Raw genomic sequence first — 27,107 nt, 5'->3', positions numbered from 1 at the left:
AGATTATGTTTTTAGCCCTATAGATATATTACTAGCTAGCCTATATATAGATATATGTATATACGTGCCTGCAGGTCCCATATATGGAAGCATATAATTAAATACTTCTCCATATATATATATATATGTGTGTGTGTGTGTGTGTGTGAGAAATTGTATTTCCATAGATCATATATACATATATATAGTTGAGTATTTTGTACATCATGAAAGACCAAACAAGTGATATATAAGGTATAGCCCTCGTGTGCTGATATGAATGAAACAATAAAAAGGTTGTAAAGCAACCCGTCAATGAAACTCAATACACCCTTTGGTTTGTACTTTAGCATATATATATACATGAATTGAGAACATAACAATAATAATAACATATTTGGAGCAGCAAATCATTATTTTTTTTTCCCGTTTTTATGATTGTTTTGCAGCAAAAAAGTGAAGATGTACTGAAACTAGAAAATTGGAGGAGAAAGTAAAATGGTTCTCTCTCTCTCTCTCTGATAAAGTTAAGCCAATCATATATATATGTGGGGTGTGGGTTTTTCAATTGGCAAGAGATAAAGAGAAACATTATTTCATCTCTTCCTCTCTCTGATATCTCTATATATTCGTATATAATCATTATATATACACAATGTCTGCATTGATCTCATGCCAGACTTATACTATTTCACTTTCTTCAGAAATTAACCAAAATGAATAGAAAGGAAGTTAATAATTACAATTGTAGACATATATAGCTAGAGTCAAATTTTCTTCACATAATGTTGAAAATGTGTCTGACTGTCGGCTTACTTAAAGTACTATATATTATTTTAGATTAAGAAAAAAAAAAAGAAGAAGAAGACGAAAAAGTGTATATATATATATATAAATGGTAAAGCTATTTTTTATTTATTTGAAGAAAATATATATGGTAGAGTTTCTTTTTTAAACAAAACTTGAAGAGGAAGGAAAATTGCTGGTGGATTCACATTCATATCTCTTCTTAATTGCTTTTGCTTTCACATTACGTTTTGTTTGAGAATATATGCCCTAAGGCGAACGCAGCGTTAGATTTTACATGTTTTTATCATTCTGACACACATACATCTCATCCGAGCAAAATAGCAGAATGGCTTATGTCATTGTTAATGAAATCCAAATTCCATGTTACAGAGATTGCAATTGACTCCTGGTGCGTGCGTACGTGCTTTGCGTGTCTATATATGTATCCTATGCCAAACAAGAGATTCAACCTCCAATTTATGTCTACTGCGGGGTTTCCACATGCAGTAGTATAAATTCAGTCCATTTCAAATCAAATGTGTTTTCTTTCTATCCCATCCCTCCGCACAATGACAACTTCACTACTGATCTGCCCACAAAATAGTCAATTTCCAAGCCACTATGCAATACGAGTATGCTGGAATATCTATCTGCCCATATGCAAACCACATAGGATTGAAAATGAAATCATACTCTTGTAGTTTCAAAATTACAAGGAAATATCTTTTCGAGCTGGATCGACTTCACATGAATCAAACAGCTAAGAACAATGGGAATAACTCTTATTTGCAAGCACCGGATGACATTGTTAAACGAAAGAAAATGAAAGGCGCTACCCACCCCTTCACTATCAAAAATAAAAGTTGCTCGTTTCCTGCCAAAGCTTTAGGCAAAAAGATCGCGAATAATTGGCAAAATCCAGGACCAGATATAGTAACCATTTATTGGGAATCCAAGTTAATAGGTTGGCGTAGGAATCGCTCCATCTGCCGTGCCCTAGTCCTTATAGACATGTCAAAAACCTTTTGTCCAAATTCCACCACAAGCCCACCGAGAATACTGGGATCGATCTGCAGACAGGGGTCAGCAAAATATATGGACATTAACAATCACACCAGAAGAGATATCGACACGGTAACATATTCTGAATTATCGAACCCACCTTCTGGTCAACTTTAACCTTCTTCCCTTGTCCGAGTATATCCTGCAATGTTTCTTTCAATTCTTTCTCCTCCTCTGGAGGTAGAGGCTGCAGAGGAAAGAGGGAGTGAATACAAAGAACAGATCCAAATACTACATATTAAATGTCATATGAACTGAGGAAACATTAATTTTGACTGCACAAGCTTCACAGTACAGTAAAATGAGCATTTCGTGGTTTAAGTACTATCTGGAGTTCAGAACCATGTTAAATGCAAATAAGGAAATAGCAGAAAACTAATATCCTCATAGTTGAGTAAATTGTCTTCCTTCCAAAATAAAATGTCAAATATGAAGATCCTCGAACCTTTGTGCAGAAAGTGTAAACAAATATCACCAGCTTGACCACCAAATCCTTGAATCCAGACCCCACAATACCGTAAGTTATTGGCATTAGGGTTTCCAAGTGTTTCTTATTGTAAACCAAACGGAATTTGGGTACGACCTGAATACTGAATGATAAATTGGTTTGGTCTGGTTGGCTATTGGAACCTCTTCGGTTTTTTGGTCACCAAATATTTTTAAGAAAATTGTTTACATTATATAATAAAGCATGCTGGCATTTTTTGTTGTCTCAGGTTCTGGGTTTTCCTAACTTACAATTACGGGAAGCTATAGAACTTGATAAATACAACATTGCATACAGAAATTAAATACATATATATATTTTCGGTATTCAGTACTTTTTGGTTAACTGAAACTGAACCAAATACCAAAATTTTGTGGGTTCTGTCTATTTACTGAATGTGATACCTGTAATAGGCTGAAAAACCAACAACTAACCTCGAAAGTCAACTTAAGATCAATTTCATTAGAACTTGGTTCTTAGTATTAGAACCAACTACAAATGTCTTTAATTGTTAGGAAACTTCTTTAAGCTAAGAATAGATGAAGCATGCAAAAAATATTAAACTACTCAAACTTGACTTATTTTCAACTTAAACCTTGTTAGAGCTCAACTTATATTGAAATCAAATCAAATTCAAATACAATTTCATGATTACTAGGCAGTTCAAACCAAGCTCGAAAACAATTTTTTCCTGGCTTTACTAGATCCACATACACCCTGATTGACTTGATGAGACTATGGTCGTCTCAGTTCAGGCAAAGTATGCTAATAATTATATAACAGAGTCCAAGGCTGACTACAGAAATCACTTAAACAAGTATAAAAATCAATTAGCATGTTTCGAAATATCACGGTGCTATGCATTAGGTATTTTCTTACTGTTCATTTTGCCAATACAATTACAAGGCAAAAGAAACATGTAGCATTTAAGCAAATCCTTGATAAGCAATACAAGAACATCCAATGCACTTCTCACAAAGGACTCACCGAAAACCACACCTATTCTACAAGAAAGCCAAACATGCCATACTATTTTTATACATATCCCCGTGCCAAAAGAATCGAGAAACTAACACAAAAGGAAAAAGTACCATTTCAGAAAATTTGTTAAGATAGCAAAAAGCAATATTTCCAAAATTCCAGTATCCATTCTCATGCTTTGTGAAAAACATAACAAACAGTGGACCAGAGAAAGGCACAAAGCTAGAATTCTTTTGATCTGTTCGTCATATTGAGCTTAAGTAATCATGTTGCAAGAGATGAACTTACAATCACAGTGGTCACAGTGGCTTGTACTTCCCCTCTGTGTGCCATGGTCAGCTCCGAGAATCTCTGTGCCATACGTTCCAGGTGTCCCAATCTCCCAGCTTCAGCAACGATGGCTGGTACAAGAGAAGATAAAAAAGTATATCATGTGTTTCCATCTCTATTCAGCAAATTTGCTTTAACTCTATGGCATATATCAAGCATATATCTCTCTATTCTTTCACTCGAGAAGGAGAGGATGTTCACCAGATCAGGGAAATCTACTCACAAAAATCAAAAGGATTTCACAAAACAAAGGCCAAGGTTAAAGACTTTCTCAACAAAATTTCCCGCTGACTATTCAATTGGCAGTTTTCTACAGCTTGAACAAAAAGACAACTTTGTAGATCTCTATAGGCATGTCATCGTATAACACTTTATTTTTTTTTGTGGAAACTACTGAGTGATAGAAAGAAAATAATGATAAAACATATTATGGTCAAATACTTTTCTCAGCAATTTCTCAATATCTGAGAATACAGTCCTCATCTAATTCATAAAAGTATCACCACAAAATCTTGTCTCTGTGTGAGACAACCGAACAGAGAGTGCTTTAAACAATTAGAAACATGTGTAAGGACTTACTCAATTACATATTATTCAAAGACAAATTAAACAAATTTGCTTTAGTCTTTAACCGCAACTTATGCAGGTGAAACCATAGTGGACACCGTTGAAAATTCTATAATCGAAATTCAGGATAATATATAACCATAAGCTCTAATAGAAAGCAAGAGGTAAAGAATAAACAAAATCATGTTAGTATATAGAAAGAAACAGAAATAGAGGGGAAAAGAGAGAGCAGTGATTACAGTAAGATCTCACGGCTCACAAATAAAGCCATGAAGTATCCTTGTTAGGCAGTGGATTCAAAGTAGTCCTCAAGATTGTCCATTCTAGAAGTTTATAAAGATGTGCAACTCTATAGCAAGCGAAAGAGTTTCAGTCATTATAAAATTTTCAAGACTAAAATTCCAACAATACACAATAACCAACTATATTAACATATGACTCCATCAATGATCATTAATACCAATACAAAACCAGAGACTCCAAGTGCAGTATATGTACAATAACAATTGCTTTTTAGATAGAACATACTCATTCACAGGTTCAAAAGCACTCACTCAGGAAGTTCTTGGTGATATCTGAAAATTTAGCTTGTGTGCAAATATCATTGATGGCTTTCACTCTGGTATCTGCAGTTACAGATAGATCCTTCATGAATTGAGAAAATGTAGGGCTTTTCTTCGAAGCCTCAACAAGGGTAATAAGCTCAGATTCAACTTTGTCCAGCACATTTGCTTTAACTGCTGAGATGTACAAAGCCGAGGCATAGTTTCCAGAGACTCCAAACATTGTCACAGGAACCTAAATGAAAACACCCAATCAATTAAACCACCAAGTCTATAGTGTAAAATGTATTCTAATCCCCCCAAAAGGGGGGAAATAGCAGCACCACAGTAACAAGAAAATAGAATTCATAGTCTTGACATAAGGGAAAAAAAAAAAGAAAAAGAAAGGCAAACACATCAATGATAACATTTTTGCTTAAAACGATAAGGCTTGAAATTTTTAGAAATTCAATCTTACACAATCCGCAAATTGAAAAACTTGGAATAGTCAGAACCAGAAAAAACATCACTTTGTGAATTATCAAGTTAAGAATTATAATTTCACAAAATGGCCAAAATCATGAACTAACAATTTTGAACCCTTGGACCAGCAATCTACTTACTACATTGATAGTGCAGTTTTCTGAAGCAAGAAACCATAAACACGTATATCACTAGGAATATTACCTTGACTTTCTGCTCTTTTGCAGGCTGGCCAGTAGCATAGTTCCTCATAAACTGCAATGTATGACAGAAAGAAAAGTTAAAAAGAAACCTATATCCAGGTAATTGCAATATCTCATCAAGAATGATTTTATTCCCATTTTCATGTTTCGCTGGTAAAACTCTAAACACAAGGGGAACAATGCTAAATTTTTTAACTGCAATTATAGCAATACTTAAGTTCGGCAGGGCGAGACAAATAATTATATCTCTATTTTTTTCTAGCAAAATCCTCTAATTCTTTTGCTGGAAACTAAACAATTAATAACAAACAAGACGGAAGTAATTGCTTAAAGAAATAACTAATCGAGCTTAAATGATAAAAAGAACAGAAATTGGGGTTGGAGCGAAGAGATTTTGCTTTTACAGTAGCAACGTGAACCCTAACCCTAGAGCTCTCTCCAATAAATCGTATTCAGATTATAAAAGGGGCCAATCAAACAAAACGAACGCAAACAAAATATGCCATTGCTTAAACAAAATAAGATTACAAGTCCAAAAACCAGTAAAATTATTCTCAATGATACCTCGGTGTTGGTGAAAGAAGGGCAGAGGACGGCTCTGGTAGCGACGGATCTCTCCGCGGCGGAGGAGGACACAGTTTCAGCAGCGAGGCCTCGGCGGAGGAGAGGAAGCGCCGATCTCAAACGCCCAGCCATTGCCATTCCTGAATATTCACCCTTTTGATTCTCCGATTGAACTTTCCTTCTCTACCACCTGAAAACACTGCGCTCTGAAGATTCAGAAATGGGTGAGAGTTTTTAGTGTGTTGGGTTTTGGTTTTGGTTTTCTACCCATCTCTAGGGCCTTGTTCGGCCTTTCCAGATTGGGCTGCACTGCAGCTACAGAAATATGGGCCTAGTTTGAAATTTATTCATTATTCATAAATATTACGGCCCAATAGTCCCCAAAAGTTTTGGGAGTGTTTGCGATAATAAATAAGAGAAAATTATAATTTGAATTAGAAACTGATCTGGGTCGAGGTCGCATCCGAGCTGGCCAATGATGTGAAACCTCAACCTTAACAACGATTAAGACAAGCGTAACTAAAAACACAAAATTTTAAGTAATTTTAAACAATAACCTTTCAATACTTAAATCAGTTCGAACGATGAGGGAATTAGGCCGTAGAATTAAAATTCAATAGATAAACGGGATGACATATCTTTTTTTTCATTTAATGACTTTAAACTCGATCAAACTTACCACCTTTATTTAGTAAAAAAATAAAAATTTATATAAAAAGATAAAATTATTCAAACTTGGCTGATACTTTATTTGATTAATTTGTGTCGAACTGGACTGAAATAGTGACATGAACATAACTTTTTTTTCTTTTTTGTCCTTTTGCTTTATTCATGTGATTAGAAGAGGGAAACATAGTTTCAGGTTCTTGATTTTTAGGTATATACCAACATTTGTCATGAGTTGATTGTATGAATGACAAATGAAAGTGCAGGGAAACAAACATTTTCAAACACAAAACTGAGTACTAACTCTATGGTAGCAGACAATGTTGAAGCCATGAGAAAAAGGTATATATATATATATACAAGTGGAACATACCATAATATATACGAAACTAATTCTCATGATTATCGGATCTTTTATATATTCACGATTAAAAAAATTAAAAGAAAAAGTCGTTGCATCTTAGTTTATTTAAAATACTTTATACGCTCGTGCATTTTATAAGATGCTAAATTTTAATTTAAAAATAAGCTCTTAGAGTATTTGGATGAAATAAGAATTTGAACTTAATTATAAAATATTAATAATGAGAAATTTGTGATTGATTTTGAAGAAGGTTTGTAAGATTTTAAAAATTAAAGTTAGGAACTCATTTACTTTTTCTTTTTAAAGAGTTTATAAGTTTCTAATTACATCTTATATTTAGGACTTATAAACTTTTAATAAAAAGTTTATCAAATATTATGTGGCATCTTATAAGCTTTAATTTGAAGATCGTATAATTAAAATGTTTCAAAAAATTTATAAGCTCATTCAAACACCCTCTTGATCTAAGATATTATATTTTAGGTAGAGTTGGGAACATGTCAACGTGAATAGAGAAATGCAGTTTAATACTATGATAGTGTATAACACAAATCTCCACGATAGATAATTGACTCAGAGGTAATTAAAAAGAAAAAAAAAAGGTGAGCAAACATATCTATAAATGTAGAATAATTGATATTATATAAAAATAATAATAAATTTGCATCTAAATGAAGAAATAAAGAAGTCTAAATACAAAACTCCACTCATCTAATCTAACTAGTCCAAGAAACATGTGACAATCCTTAAAAGTTACAAAAGTAGGTAGAATTGTTTTGCAAGACACCATCTTTCACAAACATGCTACATACATGATGATCAACTCTAACAAAATTACACAACAACAGTACTTAATTGCCAGCAAGCAGCTCAAATAATGAAAATCTTCAACATTCATCCACATTATAAGCCACATAAACAGTGTACTCCAGCACACCGTAGTTGGTGGCTGCATCGTAAGAGTAGGTGTTGGAGATGGAGTAGCCACGGGCCATCCTGAAGACGCCGCTTCCGCCTACCACCGGCAGCTCACGGTTCTTGCTCGATATGGGGTTTCTCCCCATAATGCAAAGACTGCTGCCACTGTACTTACCCGATGTGAAGTAGAAGTTAAGGCTCATAGTGAGGGCGGATTCCTCCAGACCCGAAGAAGTTATCATCCCCTGAGCACGGCCCAACTTCTCGGAGCTGCGATCGGGCTCCGCCGTGATCAGATCATCCAGGACTCTGACCTGCCCGAACGAGGTGGCTGAATTTGAAGTGATCTGAGAGCTCGCCACCTCCCAGACGGTGGCGTTTGATCCGCCCAACGCGTCTTGGATGTAGAAATGAAGCTTGGCTACCTTTTCCCTGGATCGCAAGAGCTTCTTGAACCTTTCTTCATCTTCATGATCGTCTCTTCTTGAACTGCTGCGGACTCCTTTCAGAGCTTTCAACAGTGAATCTATTCTACCAAGTTTTCCCATTTTGGAGAAATAGATAAGGGGCAGTATGTTTAGGAATTAGGATTGTGTGTGTACATATAGGTGATGCGAATGAAAAAATTACGGCGTAGGCAAGCGTCTCATATTGATTATAAACGAAAAGTTTGAATAGTTTATAAGATTCAAGGCCTCTTCTCTCCTTTTTTATTACAAAATTATGAGACTTTTATTAAGACAAAAGATCGAATTGCAAACCCGCGTCAGATTAAAGATGATGATTATGAAATTGAATTGTGCCCAGTTGGGAATATAAATGATGGATAATTAAACTGTGGTGTGCTGTTGAAAATTAAAAGATTGATATTGGTGTATGATGATTGGTCCCTCTTCTTGTTGTCGCATTATTACACATGAAACCAACCCCAACTCTCATTTGTTTACACATGTTTTAGATTAGCATGTTGCCTGGGTTGTGAGGAGTAGGGCTGCTATTGTCTTAGTCCAAGTTGGTTGATTGCTGAGGATAGTGAAGTAGATTTGTACGTATTTGTGAAAAATTAATCTCCTCCCTTTTTTCTCTTTGGTTGGGAAAAGAGGACAGATAATTAGAAGTGAAGACAATTATGGCAGGTTATATATCATTACACACTTCTACCAAAAATATCATTTTTTTTGTTGTGATTAATTTTTATAATTAAAAATAAAAAATTTATTAACAATATTTATGCAACGACTGTTAACTATTTTTCATGCAATCGGTATCAAAAGATTAATTAGTTATAGCTAAAATCATACAAATTATTTCATCATAGTTAAGGATTATCGTAAATACTTAATTATCGCACTTAAAATCGTATTCATTTGTAGTATATGCAATAATTCGATTTTTTTGGTTGCTCCTTTTATTTTTTAATATTATCACTCCCAATCAACTACCAAATACATTCGAAAAGTATTGACAACCTAATTAACAGGACAAAGAACGGTCATCTACCAAATACATTCATAAATTGAGTTACATGTGATAATTAATATTATGTTACTCGGTAATAGTCATAATATTTTTTATTTATTTCTTTATTGTTTTTGCAGTAGGTAGTTGCTGTTAATCGTCATTAATGACAATTTCGTCTGTTTACTAAATTAAAGTAGTTGTCATTACGAAGAAAAAGTTTGTTTTTTATATGGAATTAGTTAGAGATTTTACTGCTAATTTTAAATCGTTACTTGTTTTGACAATATGTCGTTTCCTCATGTTACATGTTGTGTCAATATTTACAGTCGACAAATTTGAAATTATTACATGTCCTGTCAATATGTCGTTCCTCTCGTTTACATCAAACGGCCATTAATTAATTAGTATTTGTAATGTGAAGCAGAGAAAACAAAGTATAGAATGTAATATGTAAGTTTGAATCTTTGATGAATATTTGGGGATCCACATACGTATAAAATACGGAAATTTGTTACCACAAGATTATGAATGTATTAGTACTTTTAATTAAATATGACAAGATTCACATCACTGCTATTAGAACACACGAAAGTAATAAATGTAACACTTATTTCTTTGAGATTATATGGAGAGATGAATAAAAAGATTTAAAGAAACGTTGAACTCTTTTGGATAAAATAAATAAATAAATTCTTGCTCAGTTTGAGAAAAATATACCTCGATTGCCCTCCTAAAATATCCATGAGGGACTCTGCCTAAGTTCAGAACTCAAGAGGCCAGTTGCAGAAGTATCAAATGAGAATAAGCTAAAAGCTAAAAACATTCTTGCTATGTGAAGAGAAAGGCAAGAAATCATCAGAACCAGACGGCTAAAGCTAATCAATACTTGATGCTCCAAAGTACAGATGAACGTGCATCATCAACAGCATACTTCAGCTCAGGCGACATGTTCTCTAACCTTCCATATGGTTTCAACCGAGACCTGAACAAGCAGAGCAGCTTCTTGTGACGTGATTGCTTTTTCTGGAATACCCGGCTGTAAGCATGTAATCCTAGCCATATAACATCCTTCTTTTTCACATCATATTTTGGTCGAAAAGTATTGTCTATGTCAAAAGAATACACCTTTCGCTTTATGAGTCTGCTCATGTACCTGCAAAAGAGTGAAGAAGATGTCTTTAGATAATGGGGGAACAAAGTAACGATTCACGGTCATATCCACAATGCTTTTACATGAATATCAGATTTGTACCTCAAAGACGCACTGATGGCATTGATACAGAATATCGGGCAGAATCTAGGTAGAATTGACAGCTTAGAGATATAACAAACGAATTTCATGGCACAAAGTAGAAACGCTTGATAGATATTGAGTCTGACCACGCCTGGTGAATTTATGTTAGAATCATAGAATAGAGGATGGCATTTTGGCTGCAGATATCTACGCAACTTTGCCTTCAACTGGCAACCCACTTTACCTCGACAGCTTACAGTTAGAGTCGAACTCAGATGAGAATTCAGATACCTGCAGAACATATGGAAATTATATCTAGAAAGACAAAAATAAATTAGTATAAACCAAACAAAAGAAATGATGTGGTTTATTTGATAATTTCAAGGATCTTGAAACAGAAAAATCTAAACTCAGTTTCTTTGCCAACAATAACCACCAGAGTAAGAATAACATTGTCAGCATCTCTTCAAACCATAAGAAGTGAAATAGTTAAAGCAAGCCAAATTCAATATAAAAGGCAATGGCAATAACCAATTATATTTAAAATCAATGTTCTAGTACATACAGCTACTATGTTTAACTAACTCTGAGTTACATGACACTCTTGCAGGCACATTTTAAATCATTTGAAAAAATGGGAACCGCAAGATTAATGCTTAAAGCAACATACAAACCACAAGATAAATAAGCTAAAACTCCAGCAGAATTATATCATACAAAAAACTCATACCCAAGAGAAATGTCTGCTTTGTAGTTAAAGTCTAAACTGTTGCCTCATAATTTAAATTCAAGAAATCAAGATTTGATTTGGGAGGAAAAGCATTAACATTGAGAGTAATCTCCTAATTGTTGCAGCTTAAAAAGAATCCTTCTTAAGTATGATATTAGCCTCATATTTTACCTTACTTTGTATCAAACATGACCGAAGTCACTGTACAAATATGATAAAAGAAGAAAGTTCAGTAAAAATTTTAGACAAACAACACATGCAAGATTATGATTTATAAATGTTAAAAAAAAATATGCTTAAACTCATCCGTAATATCTAGGGCTGCCAAATGAGTAATAAAGAAGAAAAGAAGATAACCTTGTGTAGTCAGCTTGAATTTCTAACGTGGAGCAATTGACAAGGACTCCACTCCAACGAAGGAATGAGGTACCATCTTTGCCAACATGCAGCCTGTTTGATCGACATCCTTGGCCATTGATATCAAAGTTTAGACCAAATTTCTCATCATTCATCCAGCAATTGTAATCACGAATTCCTCTTTCCAACCGGGAAAAGAACATAGAAGCCTGCTTCTTTGAAGTTGATATGAAAAGGAAGTCATCAATGAACCTGAGCAGAAGATATTTAGCACCACAGACAACAACTTCGTTTGTATGGTTGGACTGTGAAGCTGAAGCACCAAAGGTGTCATATTTTCCCAAGAAGTCCCCATTTGCTTTTTCAAGAAATGGAAAGACTACATTTCTTTCCATGTGTCCATAATAAAATGAGCAGAGCAAAGAAGACAAAACACTTCCTTGGGGTATACCAACAAGTTGCAGGTAGAACTTGTTATCAAACTGTACCACATTGCGCATTATGTGCTCTATCAAAATTAGATTAATTTCTTCCTTCCTTATTTTTTTGCTGAAAACCTGAAACAGAGGAGGGTAAGAAAATAGCACAACAGACAGCACCTAAAGCAATACAATTTCAAAGTAAATTACGAATTAGAATCATGTTTGGTTACAAGAAAATCCAAAACATGGGCCTAAAACAAGACTAAAGACTTAGGTTTGAGACTCCCTCTGAACGAAGAATAAACATTCTTCTTGACTCTGGAGTTCGCCTTAAGCAAATGAATTAGTTCTCTGTTTCGATCTATTTAAAGCTTATATGCCCAAGAAGAATATCACGTATATAATCACGAAGTTGCTGTGACCATCTACATGACCTACTATCTATTAGATCACAGGTCTTTCGAACTTTTATGACTGAAAGTTTAACCTCTTTCAAACTCTCATCCTATTGAAAATGAGACGTAATAAAAAATTATGCGTGCTAAGGTACATGAAACTAGGTATATCCTGCCTCGGCTCAAAAATATAATAAATCTCCAAGAAAATTGACTCTAAAAGAAAGATAAATTTGTCCCCCCCTGTAAATAAACTAAAGGGTAGAGACCTGATAGCACGTTTTCTAGCTTAAAGAAATGGCAAATGTTGTGCCACTCATCAACAGCTAAAAGCAGTAGAAGGAAAATGAAAAACAATTTTTTTAGTAGGTCCCATAGGACTTTGGAGTCTGTTCCTCATGTGTAACACAATACATTATTCAAAAGGAAAATAAATAGTGTCCATCAATAAATAATACATCAATACCTTCTTAACAAGAACGCTGTGCAATGACTGGGACGGAAGCCTTGATGTGTTTTTTCTGGATTCAGTAACAATCTCTTTATGTGCTAATGTCAAATGCTGATGGACTTTCAGAGATTTTTTTGCGTGGATAACCTGAGTGAACTTTTCTACAGTATATTCATCATCAAATATGACATCCTTCATCACACTGAGCAATTTATCCTGATTAACAGAGTCAAAAGCTTTTGACACATCTGAAACCACAATGAATACACTAGGCATGTCGGTTGGTCCATTTTTCAGAAGAAATAAGTAAGGCACAAGCTTTCTGTAGACATCATTGTAATCAAAAACAGATGAACCTAATTTCTCAGGTTCTTTTGTCCATAAACCTTTTAGAACCACATGCAAATCATGAAGGACACTGTTTACAGACTGAAAAGACTGATATGCCGCTCCATGATCATAAAGTGCTTTACTCTGCAACTGTCGAATGGAGTGATTTCTTGAAGGAGGTGGGTTCAATGGCATTCTTGATGGTGCTCGAAGATTTGTCAGCATTCTAAATCCAATTTGCTTAGGACGAAGTCTGGCCCTTGAGAAACCAAATGGTCTCTTCCCTAAAATTTCTCTAGCAGACGCATGATTTAGTAGGTGATACCTCTCATCCTTCATGCATTCAGTTTCTCTCATTAGTTTCTTCCAAGTAGACTTTCGGTAATATAACACCTCTTGTTTCTCATGCTCACTTTCTGTAACATAAAAGTTGGCCTTAACCAGTGGTGAAACTAGACTCATAAAAAACCAATACATCCAGCATTCAAGAATTGCATGTCTAGCAATATCTGAGATACCAACTTCACTGCATCCACCATGCAAATCAGCATGATGCTTATTTGACAATAAAGGAAATTTTGATATTTTCAATTCATGAATACATTCCTTCAGTGAGAACTTCTCAAACTTTCGCAGCTGAATGAACTTTGAGATGTTTCTCCTCAGAATTCTCCAATTAGAAGGTTCTCCCAGCAAAGGTGAGGGGACTATCCTCCTACAAATTGCCCAAATAAATGACACTACCTGTTTCTTGGGGCAATAACACTTACTCGGCTCTAACTGATTAACAGAGGCTTCTGTAATCGTCTTACTTTTCTTGGTTTTAGAAAACTGAGACAATTCTTTGTCGATTTGATCCTCATCTTGCCCTCTCATAGATAAATTTGCCCCTTTATCATTTCCCTGAACTCACAAACTTAAGAACATTAGACGTGAAATCATCCTAACAAGTACACAATATGGTTCTGAAGAAACACAAGCTTAGGACTAGCAACCATGCATAAAACTTCCACAAAAAACATGCACTGACAAGATGGAAAATATTTTCAATCGTTTCGAGTGGAAGATATAATAGAAGCTTCCATGAGAGAGTGATTTACTACATGATTTGAAATTGTTGAAACTTTTGCTAGTTTCTGCTAGAAAGAAAACATTAAGGGGAGGTAAAAAAGAAATAGAACAGGAATAAATTGTCAGTAGTAACAATCTAGAACTCCACTCTTTTTAAGAAGAGAGAGATAAATTCACCCTGAAATCTGAATGATAAAACAAAAATGGTAAGTTATCTTTTCTGTTAACTCAGGCATCAAAAGGAACAAGATACTCAACCTTTATTGTAGTACGATAACAAAGGGAGAAAATTTTGCAATCGTTTACATAGCACTGCTTCATTGTGGAAAGTCCCAGAGAAAGGTCCTAATAAATACAAACCTCAAAATCAGCAGTAGTACTCCTACTTGCATCTTGATATGGGGATCTGATGGAACAATGCTTGTTCAACAGCCTGAGGTACCGGCAACTTCGAGTCTCGCGTATGAGGCGTTTCAGTAGCTTAATAAAGGAGTGATATCTAGAAGACAAAGAGCAAACCATTACTAAGGACATTCTATTCCAGATAGATGCTTAGGGATTTTGACATATATCTGTGAGCCAAACTAGAAAGATAAAAAATGTTTTAAGCATGCATGCAAATATGTGGAAACCCTAAATCATTGGATTCTTGGCTAGGAATCCCCTAACACTTCCTAAAACTAGAGGGTTGGTTTTGTGTCCTGTATGTGCGGTTATAGATGATCAAAGTTGCTGTTGGAAGACGATATAACTTCCTCCAAATCAGAAGACAGTACCAGACAGCAATCTTTCCACTGCAAGACTACCCTTTATGCTAAAAACACCAGAAAAGTGGAATGTCAAAGGTTTTCTAATCTCAATTCTTCCAAGTATGGCAGCCATCTGTAAGTTGCCCAACTTATATTTAGATATTGAATATCTATCAGAACTCATCGGGTTCTAGAACTCCGATTGTCATGTCCCAACCCACTGTCAAAATACAATTCTGAAAACAACCAAAAAAGAAAAGGGAATTAGACAGACAAATATCTAAGCTGTAATCACGCAAGACATATGAAATTACATTTAATGCTTTGAAGCATTTCTTGTCTCAACTGACAGCAGCAGCTCAATATTCTCCTCTCAGCTCCTTTTTATATCCAGCAAAAATTCCGATGGAAGAAACTGCTGTCTTTGTATCCTAGACTTATTATTGGACTGACTAACTCAATGTGCTTACTGCTTAAGTCACATACATATTTAGACACTTTCGCATTCCACCTTTTCAAGCAGGCTGACTAAAATAAACAAGATTTTGCGAGGGGGAAGGAGAATAGAAAAACAAAGGAGCATCTTCAAACATTTGAATGAAGTGAACTTTGTTTCATATCCTCCAAGTAACTTAGCCTTTAGCCAAGAGAAAGTGCAACGTTACATGTAAAGTCATCATGCTCAGAGGTGTAATACACGATGGTTATAAAACTTAAATAATAGATGTGCAGAGTAAATTATTCGTCTTAAACACTAGAACCTCAAGAATGATACAGAGACAGGCTGTGCTTACAAGCAGGTGGATATTATACGATGACTTTTTTGGCTGTGAAGACAAGCTATTTTTTCAGGATTGTCACTTCCAAATGTTCCAAAGATATTGTTGAACAGAACAGAGGCTCCAGAACCATTGGGCTTTAAAGCATACAGTAAGTCTGTTACATGTTAAGGCTGTTTTTTCTAAAAGAAAATAAAAGAAGACCATGACATAGGAAAGGAAGGATCAAGATTCTAAAATGAGGAGCTTTCTTTTGGAAAAGGAGCAGAGGGATGCATAGGCATTGAAAGCTAGAGGAAGTTTTTAATGACAGAAGTGCAGCTGTCCCAAGTGACCAAGCCAATAAATCAGTGTTCAATGAACACAATTTAGATTGCAAATAATAAACTTTGCTTGAAAAATAAGAGCATTATGGCTATCACTTTTTTAATATCTGGCACCGGATATCAGATAAAATGCTCTTCAAAACAAAAAAGACCTGGATAAGCAGAAATAGAATAGATGATAAGGAGGATACGCTTCGCTGGGAACATTGATGTAGAGTTCTGTAACTTATAGAATATGTGTTGTCTATTAATCTCAGCATTTTTGTGCATCTTTCGTACATTTTGGAAAACTGAACAACAAAAGCAAGGAGAAATCTTCTGCAAAATAAAAAACCAAACAACCCGTCATTTAAGCAGAAAAGAAAAGAAATATAAATAGCCTAAAAGGATGACACAGATGTGCAATATGAAAATGACATATATCTTAAGTTTAAGCAATTTATGATCCTGTTCCAATACCAACATAGATAGCTCATTTTAAAGTTTGTGACCAAGCCCACAATTTTAGCAAGCAATTATTTGATAAGAGGTTAGTCATCATATTCAGTTCAGGAGTAGATTAATCACAATTCACTAGAGTCCTAAAAACATGAGCAATTTAACGACAGGCTAAGTCTTACATGTTATTTCCTTGGCCATTTACATGCCTCAAATTCACAAATCAGTGATTAAGATGAAATGCTCGTATTTGGATTTTTCTATTATCTCTTTGCTCTCACCAGCAATCCTTCCATTCTGGACTTTTTTTTCTTTTTTCAGAGGAGAATTTGGTGCCAATAGTATTACAAGTTTCTTCTGCTACAACAAAAACTGTAAAATATAACATTGACATAAAGGAAATATGGCCTCTTCATAACTCAGAAAGTAATTTACTTATTCCATATTTCCGGAGGAACTATGCCACCCTCAACAGCTTAATTGATAGTTGTTCCCCCCCAGAGTATCCTTGATTTCAAGAATACAAAAAGAGCATACTACTAAACAATTTGTAGTTATAAAAGAAAGATAAAGTAATGGAAAAACCAACTCAATTTTCCTATGAAGTCATGTTTAGCAGTATAGCAAAGACACTTCTATCTTTGGAATTCGTGATCACTATGACAAGTTTCTTGTTCCACAGTGAAAACTGCAGAACATAAAATTGACATAAAAGCAATATCCTCCTAGACACTTAATTATTTTCATTATTTGACACTCAGAAAGTAAATTATTTGTGCCATATTTGTGAATGTGCTATGTCATCCTACAAAGCATAATCAATAGTTGTTCTGCCTAGAACATCTAACAAAAAGGGCAAACCAATAAACAATTAGTTATAAAAGAAAATAATATAGCAGAAAGAATAACTCAAGCTTCCATCTGTTGTCATGTTGAGAAATATAGCAAAGTCACTTGTATCTTTCGAAATTCGGTATATCATTATTAGTTCAAAAGAATAGACTCAATCTAACATCATTCAGTGCCAAGGAAAAACCCATTGACATTTTTAAACAGCAGCACATATTCAGGCAAACAACTAACCCCATACGGTTTAATACGCTTGAAGGCAGTTGGCATGTCTTTTAAGCAACCAGACAAAATCATTGGGTTTTACAGATCTATTGAACATTGAATGTTTGCAACCCAAGGAACATAAAGACTTATGGACTCATAGCTGAGAGCTGATTGCAACAATGCTCGTCAGTTCGAGATTCATTTAGGTTTAACACATTAAAGAACTAAAATTAACAGTCCAATTGAAAAGAAGAAACCACCATACTTACACTCTCATAGCTTAGACTTGACCTCGCATAGACATCATATTGGAGCCTTCTGGACATGTTATCCCTGTTGCAACTATTTGCACTACACGGGATCAAAGCATTTGTTTCTTGAACCAACTGCCTACATTTTCTCTGGCGCTGCCAAAGATACTGTCTTGTACGCTTCTGAGACAACCCAGTATTTTGTTTCAAGCTTCCTTCAGAAATTTTATGAGGACGTTCTTCATTAGAACCACAACCCGATCCTGCAGGTGTTGTGACTTCTTCAGGAGCTTTTTCGGAAAAGTCTTATGACTTGTATCTCACTAGTATATACCACTTCAAGCTGAGTCATTCTTACCATCACTTGCAACAAACCTGTTACTGTCTGAAGCAGGATCAGAACCAGAAGAATGTTTGTGTGGTTGTTTCCCTGGTTCTGACTCAACCACTTCTATCCTTTTCCTCTTCTGCCTTGATCCTGAGAAAACTTAAAAGTGGATAAACTTTAGCAAAACCATAGCAATTTTAACAAAGTCCAAATGTTAAAAGGTCCTACAACATAATAAAAATGTAAAAGAAATGCACAATAGTCAAAAATCATAGGCAATTAAGGACAAGCCATTGACAGTATATTCTGAGAGAAACTCTCGTAAAAAAAAATAGCTAAAATGCATCACATGCATGAGATATCAAAAGATAATTAAGCAATTACTTCTGCCCTTGGACGCCAAATGTAGTGATAAGAATTATGCTCCATGCGTACACACTGCACATGCTGCAATAAGGTTGTCAGGTTGTTTTCATCTCATAAAAAGCATGCCTCCATAAAATCTATTTGCACAGCATGTAGTTTGTTAATTATATTGACAATCGTTAAAGCATATAAAAGCCATATTGTGCCAAAAGATACTAGCACGATGGGTTGTAATATCAGAGATCATGGTGTCAATGCAATATCCAAATCCCTTGTCAAATTTTAGTGCCTTAAAAATTCATTAATATTTAGTTGCAGCATGCTGCAGTAATATATTGTGGAGTAACCTACAAAAACCAAGAAGAGTGAAACAGTCCTTTGGATGAAACATGATAACCATCAAAAAGAAAAAATGCAAAGATTCTTGCATAGAACAGAGTTCCAATTTGATAACTACCAATATCATGCGAGATCTGTGCTCAAAATCTTGGAGTTCCGATCCATAATATAAATGAAGAGCTTAAAACCTTTGCTTTCTCAACCTCTCAAATAAATATATCTACATAATTACAAAGTGTGGTTGCACTAATGATAACCTTAGATCTATGCAAAAAACCACTAAATGCTATGGAGTTTCTTTTCATTAGCAAATCTTGTAAAATATTTACCATTACACACAAGTGGATGATGCTGAGATTTAAAGTCAGGCATGCGCCTGGAGAATTTGAAGCAAAAATCACTGATGGGAGAACCAGAAATCTGATGATGCTTGTTTCGAGGCAGAGGCAGAAATAGTGAAGTGTACTTCAACAAATACATCATCAGAGCATCACCAACCTAAAATTTGTATTTGTACACCAATCATGTTTAATGGGCATAAACATTCAAAGCTAATAATATTAATATAAGCCATCTCATTTTCTTACCCTCCTTAAGAGGATAGTCCACTTTGGGGATGTTAGTTCATCAACCACAGCACTTGAGCGGTTGTCCTGCCAAACAACAAGTAAAATAACAGTTCAACAATCACACAGTTATCTAATGCACAACAATCGCAAAATATCATATTGTATAAAAAGAAAAGAAAGATGTGTATTTATTCAGAAACTGTGTGATTGATGGCTCAAATTGAACCTAAACACAATATTGACGACTAAACTTCCAACATGATTAAATTAATTCAAGAAATATATAACTTATAGGGCCACTCACTTTATCGTAACTGCAGCAAATCAAATTCGAAGAGGAAGGTACTTCATGCATTATCATTTCAATGGATCTTCTGACAATCTGAAGCAAATAAAGCATTATATCAATCCTAGATGCATTTGTAGGATACAAAATCTCAACAATTAATTTCAAACTCTAACTTGAAAGTTAGGTAAAATTGCTTGAGACTGCTTCTCTGTTCTTAAAAAGAAACATTACTGCGGTAATGTGATTAATGATGAAAACAACATAGCATGAAAGAACCATACTCTATCAGCATCACGCTACAGATGCAATGCAACCATAAGCATTCAAAAATCTTAAAGATGAATTTGAAATCCGGTAAAGTAAGGTAAAATTTTAGGTATGCTTCTTCCTCTTAGAAGCAACATTGCTACGACACATGTAAGCGAGCTGTTAATATTATTCAACAACAGTTGGTCCCGCCTCGTGCTTTCTTTCCTCCCAGGCTTATAGTTAAGATTATTAGTAAAATTTACACAGGACAGCCACGTAGTTTTTCTAACCTGTCCTAGTTTCACACATGAGATTTCCAAGAATCAGAATTTTCATTCCGCAAGAACCCCCGGAGAAGAAAGTTCCAATCCCCCATTTGACAAAAGAATAATATCATCGTACACTTTTTCCCGCCAAAGATCAAGCAGATGAAGGGAGGCGTCATTTTCACGCCAAAACTTGCAAAAGCGCACCCGTACGGCCACACCTACGCCCCCGCGACCCCACATAGCTCACAGAAAGAGAACGTACCTCACATTGTGACCAGCGGCAGTGAGGATCGAAGACGGGGAGGGGAGGGGCATTCTCGGAAACGACAACGAAGCATCCGGTGAGAAGCTTCCGATAGTCCGACGGATCGTCGGGTCTGACGAGGAAAGACATGACTTCTTCGCCACTACAATAGAGGCAGCGCGGCCCTTTGCACCGGCACCCGGACGCCGTGGCCGGCGGCGGAGGGATCAAGGCCAGGATGGTCTCGGCCAGAGACCGAGCGCGGTGGCGGAACAGTCTCCAAAGAACCTCCGGGACTCTCTTCCTCTTTCTCGCCATGGCCGCCGGTGGTGTGTTTGGACTGTGAATGGGAGAAGACGGAGTGTGTGTGAGAGAGAGAGAGACTCACTGTAGGACAGGAGCAGACCGTTCGAATTCAAAATGGCAACTTTTTTTTATTTTTTTTTTTTGGTTAATTACACCTTTTTTTGCCAATTAGATTTCATTTTTATTTTTATTTTCAATTTTAATTTCAAATTTTGATTTTTTAAATAATATTAAAAATAAAAACACGTTGATTATACATATTGTTATGGAAAATATTTACACATCATTATCATCTCAATCATTATTCTTTCATATACTTACATTTATATAAAAATAATAATCACTAATTTTATAAGCTAATAATATTTTTTTCATAATATTTTAATATGCAATCGCTAACAACACTAAATCAATACAAAAATAATTTCCAATTCTTAATATTTATTTAAATAAAAAATATATTTGATATGACACCACTTATAATAAACAATTAAACTATCATTCTAATCAAACAAAAAAAATATTTATATGACATCATTGATAATATAAAATTGGTAGTTTGCTCTTAGAGGGTGTTTTTATGAGTTTATAAACGTTTCAAAATATTTTATAAGATATTTGAGGGCTCATAAATCGAAGAAAAATGTGTATGTAAACGGGTACATTGAGAACGTACACATCATTTAAAAATTTAATATTTAAATTAAATAATAATTATTTAATATTTAATATCTTAATAAATACGTGTGGCTATCGATATTCACACTTGTTCTCGCAATGAAAGAATAAGCGTACGCTAGTCAGGTATACTCGTATCAGAATTTCGAAATTTAATTTGTGCTCGAGTTGATAATTTTGAAATGACCTAAATTAGAAGCGTTGCTCTTATTATAAAGTATTTGAAAGCAAGTAATATTTAATTTTTTATATACATCCTTCAGCGACGAGCAGATAGAATAAATTTTCAATCATTTGAACGTGGATTAAAATACAAGTCGTGTTATTTTCAATTATACATGTCCTGATATATATTTTGTTTATAATCTCAATATGCTAAAGGAATAATTACACTCTTATTCTAAAATTTAGTGTAATTACATATAAATTTTTTATGGTTTGAAAAATTACATCCAATACCCCTAATATTTATAATAAATAAGTCTATTCATTAGTCAAAATTAAATGAATAAGATGATATCAATAAAAAAATCGAATGAAAATTATATTTAGCATCGATTGAATTATTACTGACTTAGTATCAGACAAACTTTTTTCTGACTAAACTATCTTTGTAAAAGGAGAAATATACCTCATCGCATGTATTAACGTGTGAAGATTAATAAGGGTAATTTGATCATAAAATTTATCCAAATTTTTCGTTAATAGATAGACTTATTTACTTAGATAGAAGCAGATCTCATGGGTACTAAATATAATTTTTAAATTATAGGAGGTTTATATATACATACGTCAAATTTTGGAGAAGGTGAGTGCAATTATCCCTGTATTAAATGATGTTTTGATGTAAATTGGTAATTTATTGATAATTCTAGCAATTTATATATCAATAAAATACTTAACAGATTATAAATAAATTAACAATTAGTATTGAAGTAGATAGATAATTATTATTAAATATAACCTCAAATTTTATTGCCAATTTGAGGAGAGGTGGGTTATAAGTCCACAAAGGAGTAAAAGTGGAGATGTTTCTGGAAAGTCTGATTTTCTTGAAATGTGTCCATTTCTTACAGGTGGGCACGTTAATGGAACATGGTGGACAGCCCCACGAACCTTCCACAGATTGCATTAAAACAATATATTTGAATTCAACGATCATTATTCCCCATATACGCAATCCAAACTACGTGTTACAAAAAATCGTGTTGTCAAAATAAATAAATAAATAAATAAAATTAGACTAGAAAACAGTGATTATCATTTGGGTTATGAATTTATTATAATTTATCTTATAGTCGATTTTAATTAAGTCTGAACATATGTAGTAACAAAATCTCCAATACTATATCACCAACTTATATGAGGGTTATAATTAATTGACATGATGCGACATCTTCCTGCTTTCTTAATTATATTTTCTCTTGAGGAGTTTGATTTTGTATATTTACATTTTATACCCCAAGAAAGTACAAAAAGGAAGAGAATTTGCCCTTGTTTTACAACATGTTTTTGTCCCTTTTTTACTTTCTTTGCAATTGTTTCAAAACAAAATTCCACTACCAAAAAGTTCCCTTTATTCTATAATATAATTGAATTTGTCTTTTTCCCCACTTTCCTTTTATTTGTTTCAAAATCACCAAATAACTAAAAAAAGTAAAAGGAGTCGGTCGATGCCACCCAACCAATTCTTCACTTTTATTTAAATATATATATATATATATATTTAACACTTATTGTACCACTAAAATGACCAAAATTTCATTGGCCAAAATTGACAGAAAAGACAATTGATTAAATACAATGAATGATGAATTATTACAAGAAATTGATATGCAACTGGTTGGAAAAGTTTATCCAAATCTGATGATTCAACACGTTGTATAATTAGTTTTTGTTTTTGAATTGTTTATCATATCATACGTATTATAATTAATTTTCAAGTCGATCATATTTAATTCGATCTAAAATTTCACTATAATAATTTATTTCTTTAAAAGACAATTACATATTGATAAATGTGATTATTAAACAAAATAGCTACAGTTATAGAGTGAAGCATAAATAATTACCACAATCAACAACATCCTAAGAAAATTGAGGAGCTTCACTCCACTAAACCCATACACAGTGAAGAAGAACCTTCTGGACATGTGTTGACTTTTCCTTTGGCTCTCCAGAGTGTCGAAGGAGGGAGGGAGAAGAGGACCCTACAGCCCACAGGAAAGCAGCCCCCTTTGCGGGTTTCTTGATTTTACTACCACATAGCTGAATTCCCACGATTCATCGTCTCTATCCTCAAAACACTCATTATTGTCTACATTCTTGCATCGCAAGTCGTTCCTATCCGCCCCCCAACCTTATATATATAGAAAAGAAAAAGAATACTCTCACATCAGCTCCCAAGGTCTACATACATATCAAGATTGAAACAAAGATCGTTTCTTGGGTGGGTTTCGTTTTGCCCAGAATCCCGTTCAGATGCTGCATTTGTTCTTTGCGGTGGCGTTTTCTGCAGTCCCATTGACTCTCTACATTCCTCCACTCAGAAGTTTGAATCTTTTCGTGGAGACGGTGGAGGGTGTGTGGAAGGAGTCAAGCGCACATACTGTTAGAATGTATCCTCGCTTGAGGTATGCTTGTTCCAGGATCTTCAACTGTTTGCTCCTCAATACTACTAGGTAAATACGTTGGGTTTTTCTTGGGAAAAGTTCAGAGCTTGGGCAGCAGCCCAGATAGCCGAAAGGGGAATTTGTGAATAGTTGGCCCTGTTTTTAACTTTCTTTTTGGGGTGGGTTGGATTGGGTTGTTGGTAGTGTTGTGGGGTTGATCTGTGCAGGGAAATGGAGTGATTGGTTGTCTTGTTGGAGGTCGTGGCTGGAACTGGGAGTGTTCTTGCGGGAATTTATGTTCCTGACAGTTGATGTATATCTTTTATAGAGGAATAAATGGGAAGAAGAATGTACTGTTCTTGGTTGATTGATCTGCTAATTGAGTAAAACATTTTTCCTCATCATGTTTTTTTTGGCTCATCTGTTAGATGTATCTTCTCTGTGTGTCTGTGTGTTTTTGTGCTTGAAGGTTTCATAACCCTTATGAAAAGGGTGAGGTAGTTTTATGTAGTTAATAAAAGATGTCTCTGCTATTGTTATCCCTCCATGCTTCTTGCTCTGGAACCTTCTGGAATTTCAGAATTACCATGAAACCAAGTGAAATGTACGGCTCTTGGAGAATCCAAGAACCTTTTTTGTGACATCATGTGCTTGTATGTACTCTTTGTCTTGAGCTATCAAAAGATTGAAGCATTATGAAAGAAGGAACCTGTGGATAACTGCAAACCTTCTTATTAAGCCAAGGAAACATGAAGAGTCAGTTTGCAACAATTGTACCAATTTGTGCTGATTTTGACTGGATGTCTAGGCTTATGTTCTTTTGTTTCTTGTGAACTGGCAGAAGGGCAGTCCCTTGAAGCTCTATACACACTGGTCTTTAAGAAGGAAAAGCAGTATATGTAGAACCAGTCTATAACATAGTAGGCACCATTCAACTGCATCAAGTCCATGTTACTGTGTTACGGTATGAGAAACTTCACTTTGTCCTCCCCTGTTTCCCTTGGAACTCTTTTCTAGACTCGGTTCTTGTAATGGCTTCCTTTCCTTCTCTTCATCATCCATGCCATAACTAGCCTCCTGCTCTTCTACATTTGTTCAAATTCTACGATTTGTCCCTCTCTCTTGACTCTCACCTTAGATGCCAATCTTTTTCAAATCACTGCAAAACTCTGCAACATTATGCAGTATATTCTCGCTTCACCTGCCTTTCCTTAATATGTTGTCCTATGTCGGTCCATTTTTTTTTTTTTTGGCGATTTTCTTGAAAAGAATATCATGAATTTTCACTGTGTCTTTTTCAATCAATTCTGTGCGGTAACAATGAGAAGATATACCAATGCTATTCCTTATATGTAGCAGTTATCAGGCATCACATACAACAAAATGTGTAAAGTTCAACAAAATTAGAGCCAGTTACAAAATGTCGGGCTTCAAATAAGCCTCAAACCGCTCATTATTTTGAATAAGCCTCAAACCTTTACCATGCTGTAATATCTATGAAGGAAAAGAAAGAAAGTGAGAACCAATTGCCCATTCTAAAGCTGATGCAAGGAACTTAGCAGAACAGGCAGAAGCGAATCTACAAACACAACTAAAGCTACTTAATAAGACCAACCAACAAAGTAAACAAAGATGAATTAAATGTGAAGGACGGGCGGGTGTATTTTCTGGAGCTTTCCTCGTGATCCATGCATTTCTTGGTTGATGACTGTAGAAAGAAAAGCTAAATTAGGTGGACCTTGTCCCCAAGATAACTGGTGTAATACCTTTATATAGCAATCAAACATGCTTCCTATAATGGAATAAAATTCATCTGGAAAAACTAGGTGAGATAGTCTAAGCTTCTCCTGTTCCAAGATACTAACTAAAGCACAAGGCCAAAGGAAGACCATAATACAAGCTTCTACTATCACAACTGAATAAATGCATACCCCACCATAACAATGTTAAAGGTAGCTTGAATTTTCAGTTTCCATGAGATAAAATGACAATGTCGTATTACATGTCACATGGGATAATTAATGATGACCCAAAGTATGTAAATAACGAAGTGAAACAAAGTAGGATGTAACACAGTTATCCTGACATATTTGACATCCATGATTCCGTAGTATATTGAATAGGATCCAGGGAGACAAAAAAAGCTTGGTGACGTAGAATGACCATAAGAAGTATCAGGTGGCATTTTCACCAAGGGAGACAAGCTCCATGCAGCCATCTATTATCATGTTGTAGATTAGAGATTGATAATAGGAAACATAAAAGGTGAAGTGATAATTTGATCCTCCAATCCTTAATTTGCATCAGAGCCATGAATATCATCCAGACAAGTGTCAAATAGCTCATAGATATAGGGTCAGAGACTGCAACACATGGTTCTTAGTCTCTAGAGCAATTGCAGCATACTATTGGCCATGACAGTTAGCGGGGCAAATAAAGATATCTAGACTATGCTCATAATCTTCAGCAGATACCGAGCAAACTGAGTTTCAGGAGACTCTCTCTGAGTTCACTTCAAGAACTCAGAAAAATCTCCACCAGCAATTACAGCATCTTCAGACTCAAGAAGTCTACTCTTCTGAAGTTATGTATTCTTCTCCTAAAAATAGCAAGAATTTTCCAGATGACTCTCAACATGGTTGTGCCTTATTTGAGAGTCTTACTGAGATTTCATTCTAAATGATCATAAAATAAATCCAACACATAGAGTTAATACAAGACATGCGACTTGTACCGGTTGTCACCTAACATTGCACGCATCAAGAACAACTATACATAATAGAAGCGATGCGCTTTAGTTTCATAATTTGTCATTTCCATCTCCTTAACTTAATTCAGAGAGCAATAAATATTGTGTGCGTACAAACACATTT

At 34.9% G+C, this 27,107-nt stretch overlaps 4 protein-coding genes across 10 annotated transcripts; 1 reads left to right on the top strand and 3 right to left on the bottom strand.

Moving 5' to 3' along the window:
• Positions 1–1,529: 1,529 nt before the first annotated feature.
• Positions 1,530–6,228, bottom strand: LOC105169063 (ATP synthase subunit O, mitochondrial). The gene is made up of 6 exons (XM_011089333.3): positions 5,988–6,228; positions 5,425–5,475; positions 4,750–4,993; positions 3,587–3,699; positions 1,931–2,017; positions 1,530–1,838 (listed from the first exon to the last, which is right to left on the bottom strand). The coding sequence occupies exons 1-6, from the start codon at positions 6,123–6,125 to the stop codon at positions 1,710–1,712; spliced, it is 762 nt and encodes a 253-aa protein (XP_011087635.1). The 5' UTR covers positions 6,126–6,228; the 3' UTR covers positions 1,530–1,709.
• A 1,404-nt stretch (positions 6,229–7,632) lies between these two features.
• On the bottom strand, positions 7,633–8,723 carry LOC105170054 (dirigent protein 22). The gene has a single exon (XM_011090654.2). It carries the CDS (start codon positions 8,481–8,483, stop codon positions 7,905–7,907), a length of 579 nt encoding a protein of 192 aa, XP_011088956.1. The 5' UTR covers positions 8,484–8,723; the 3' UTR covers positions 7,633–7,904.
• Positions 8,724–10,034: 1,311 nt separating this feature from the next.
• Positions 10,035–21,060, bottom strand: TERT (telomerase reverse transcriptase). Of its 7 annotated transcripts, none has more exons than XM_088881336.1 (13): positions 20,657–21,060; positions 19,892–19,969; positions 19,606–19,671; positions 19,348–19,516; positions 18,344–18,472; positions 18,004–18,266; positions 16,432–16,558; positions 15,930–16,071; positions 14,747–14,885; positions 13,001–14,218; positions 11,718–12,274; positions 10,649–10,945; positions 10,035–10,549 (listed from the first exon to the last, which is right to left on the bottom strand). In XM_088881336.1, the coding sequence occupies exons 1-13, from the start codon at positions 20,954–20,956 to the stop codon at positions 10,276–10,278; spliced, it is 3,759 nt and encodes a 1,252-aa protein (XP_088737462.1). In that variant the 5' UTR covers positions 20,957–21,060; the 3' UTR covers positions 10,035–10,275. The 7 variants fall into 7 exon arrangements, with proteins under 7 accessions (XP_088737462.1, XP_088737466.1, XP_020553232.1 ...); XM_088881340.1 differs by having other exon boundaries at positions 10,649–10,921; XM_020697573.2 differs by having other exon boundaries at positions 18,004–18,248.
• A 2,837-nt stretch (positions 21,061–23,897) lies between these two features.
• LOC148789514 (uncharacterized) lies at positions 23,898–24,635 on the top strand. Its single transcript, XM_088885142.1, has one exon. It carries the CDS (start codon positions 24,104–24,106, stop codon positions 24,305–24,307), a length of 204 nt encoding a protein of 67 aa, XP_088741268.1. The 5' UTR covers positions 23,898–24,103; the 3' UTR covers positions 24,308–24,635.
• The last annotated feature ends 2,472 nt before the right edge of the window (positions 24,636–27,107 follow it).

Source organism: Sesamum indicum, linkage group LG1, assembly GCF_026168435.1.
Source record: "Sesamum indicum cultivar Baizhima isolate 11 linkage group LG1, ASM2616843v1, whole genome shotgun sequence".
NCBI lineage: Eukaryota > Viridiplantae > Streptophyta > Magnoliopsida > Lamiales > Pedaliaceae > Sesamum > Sesamum indicum.
This window is presented reverse-complemented; position numbering and strand designations above follow the sequence as displayed.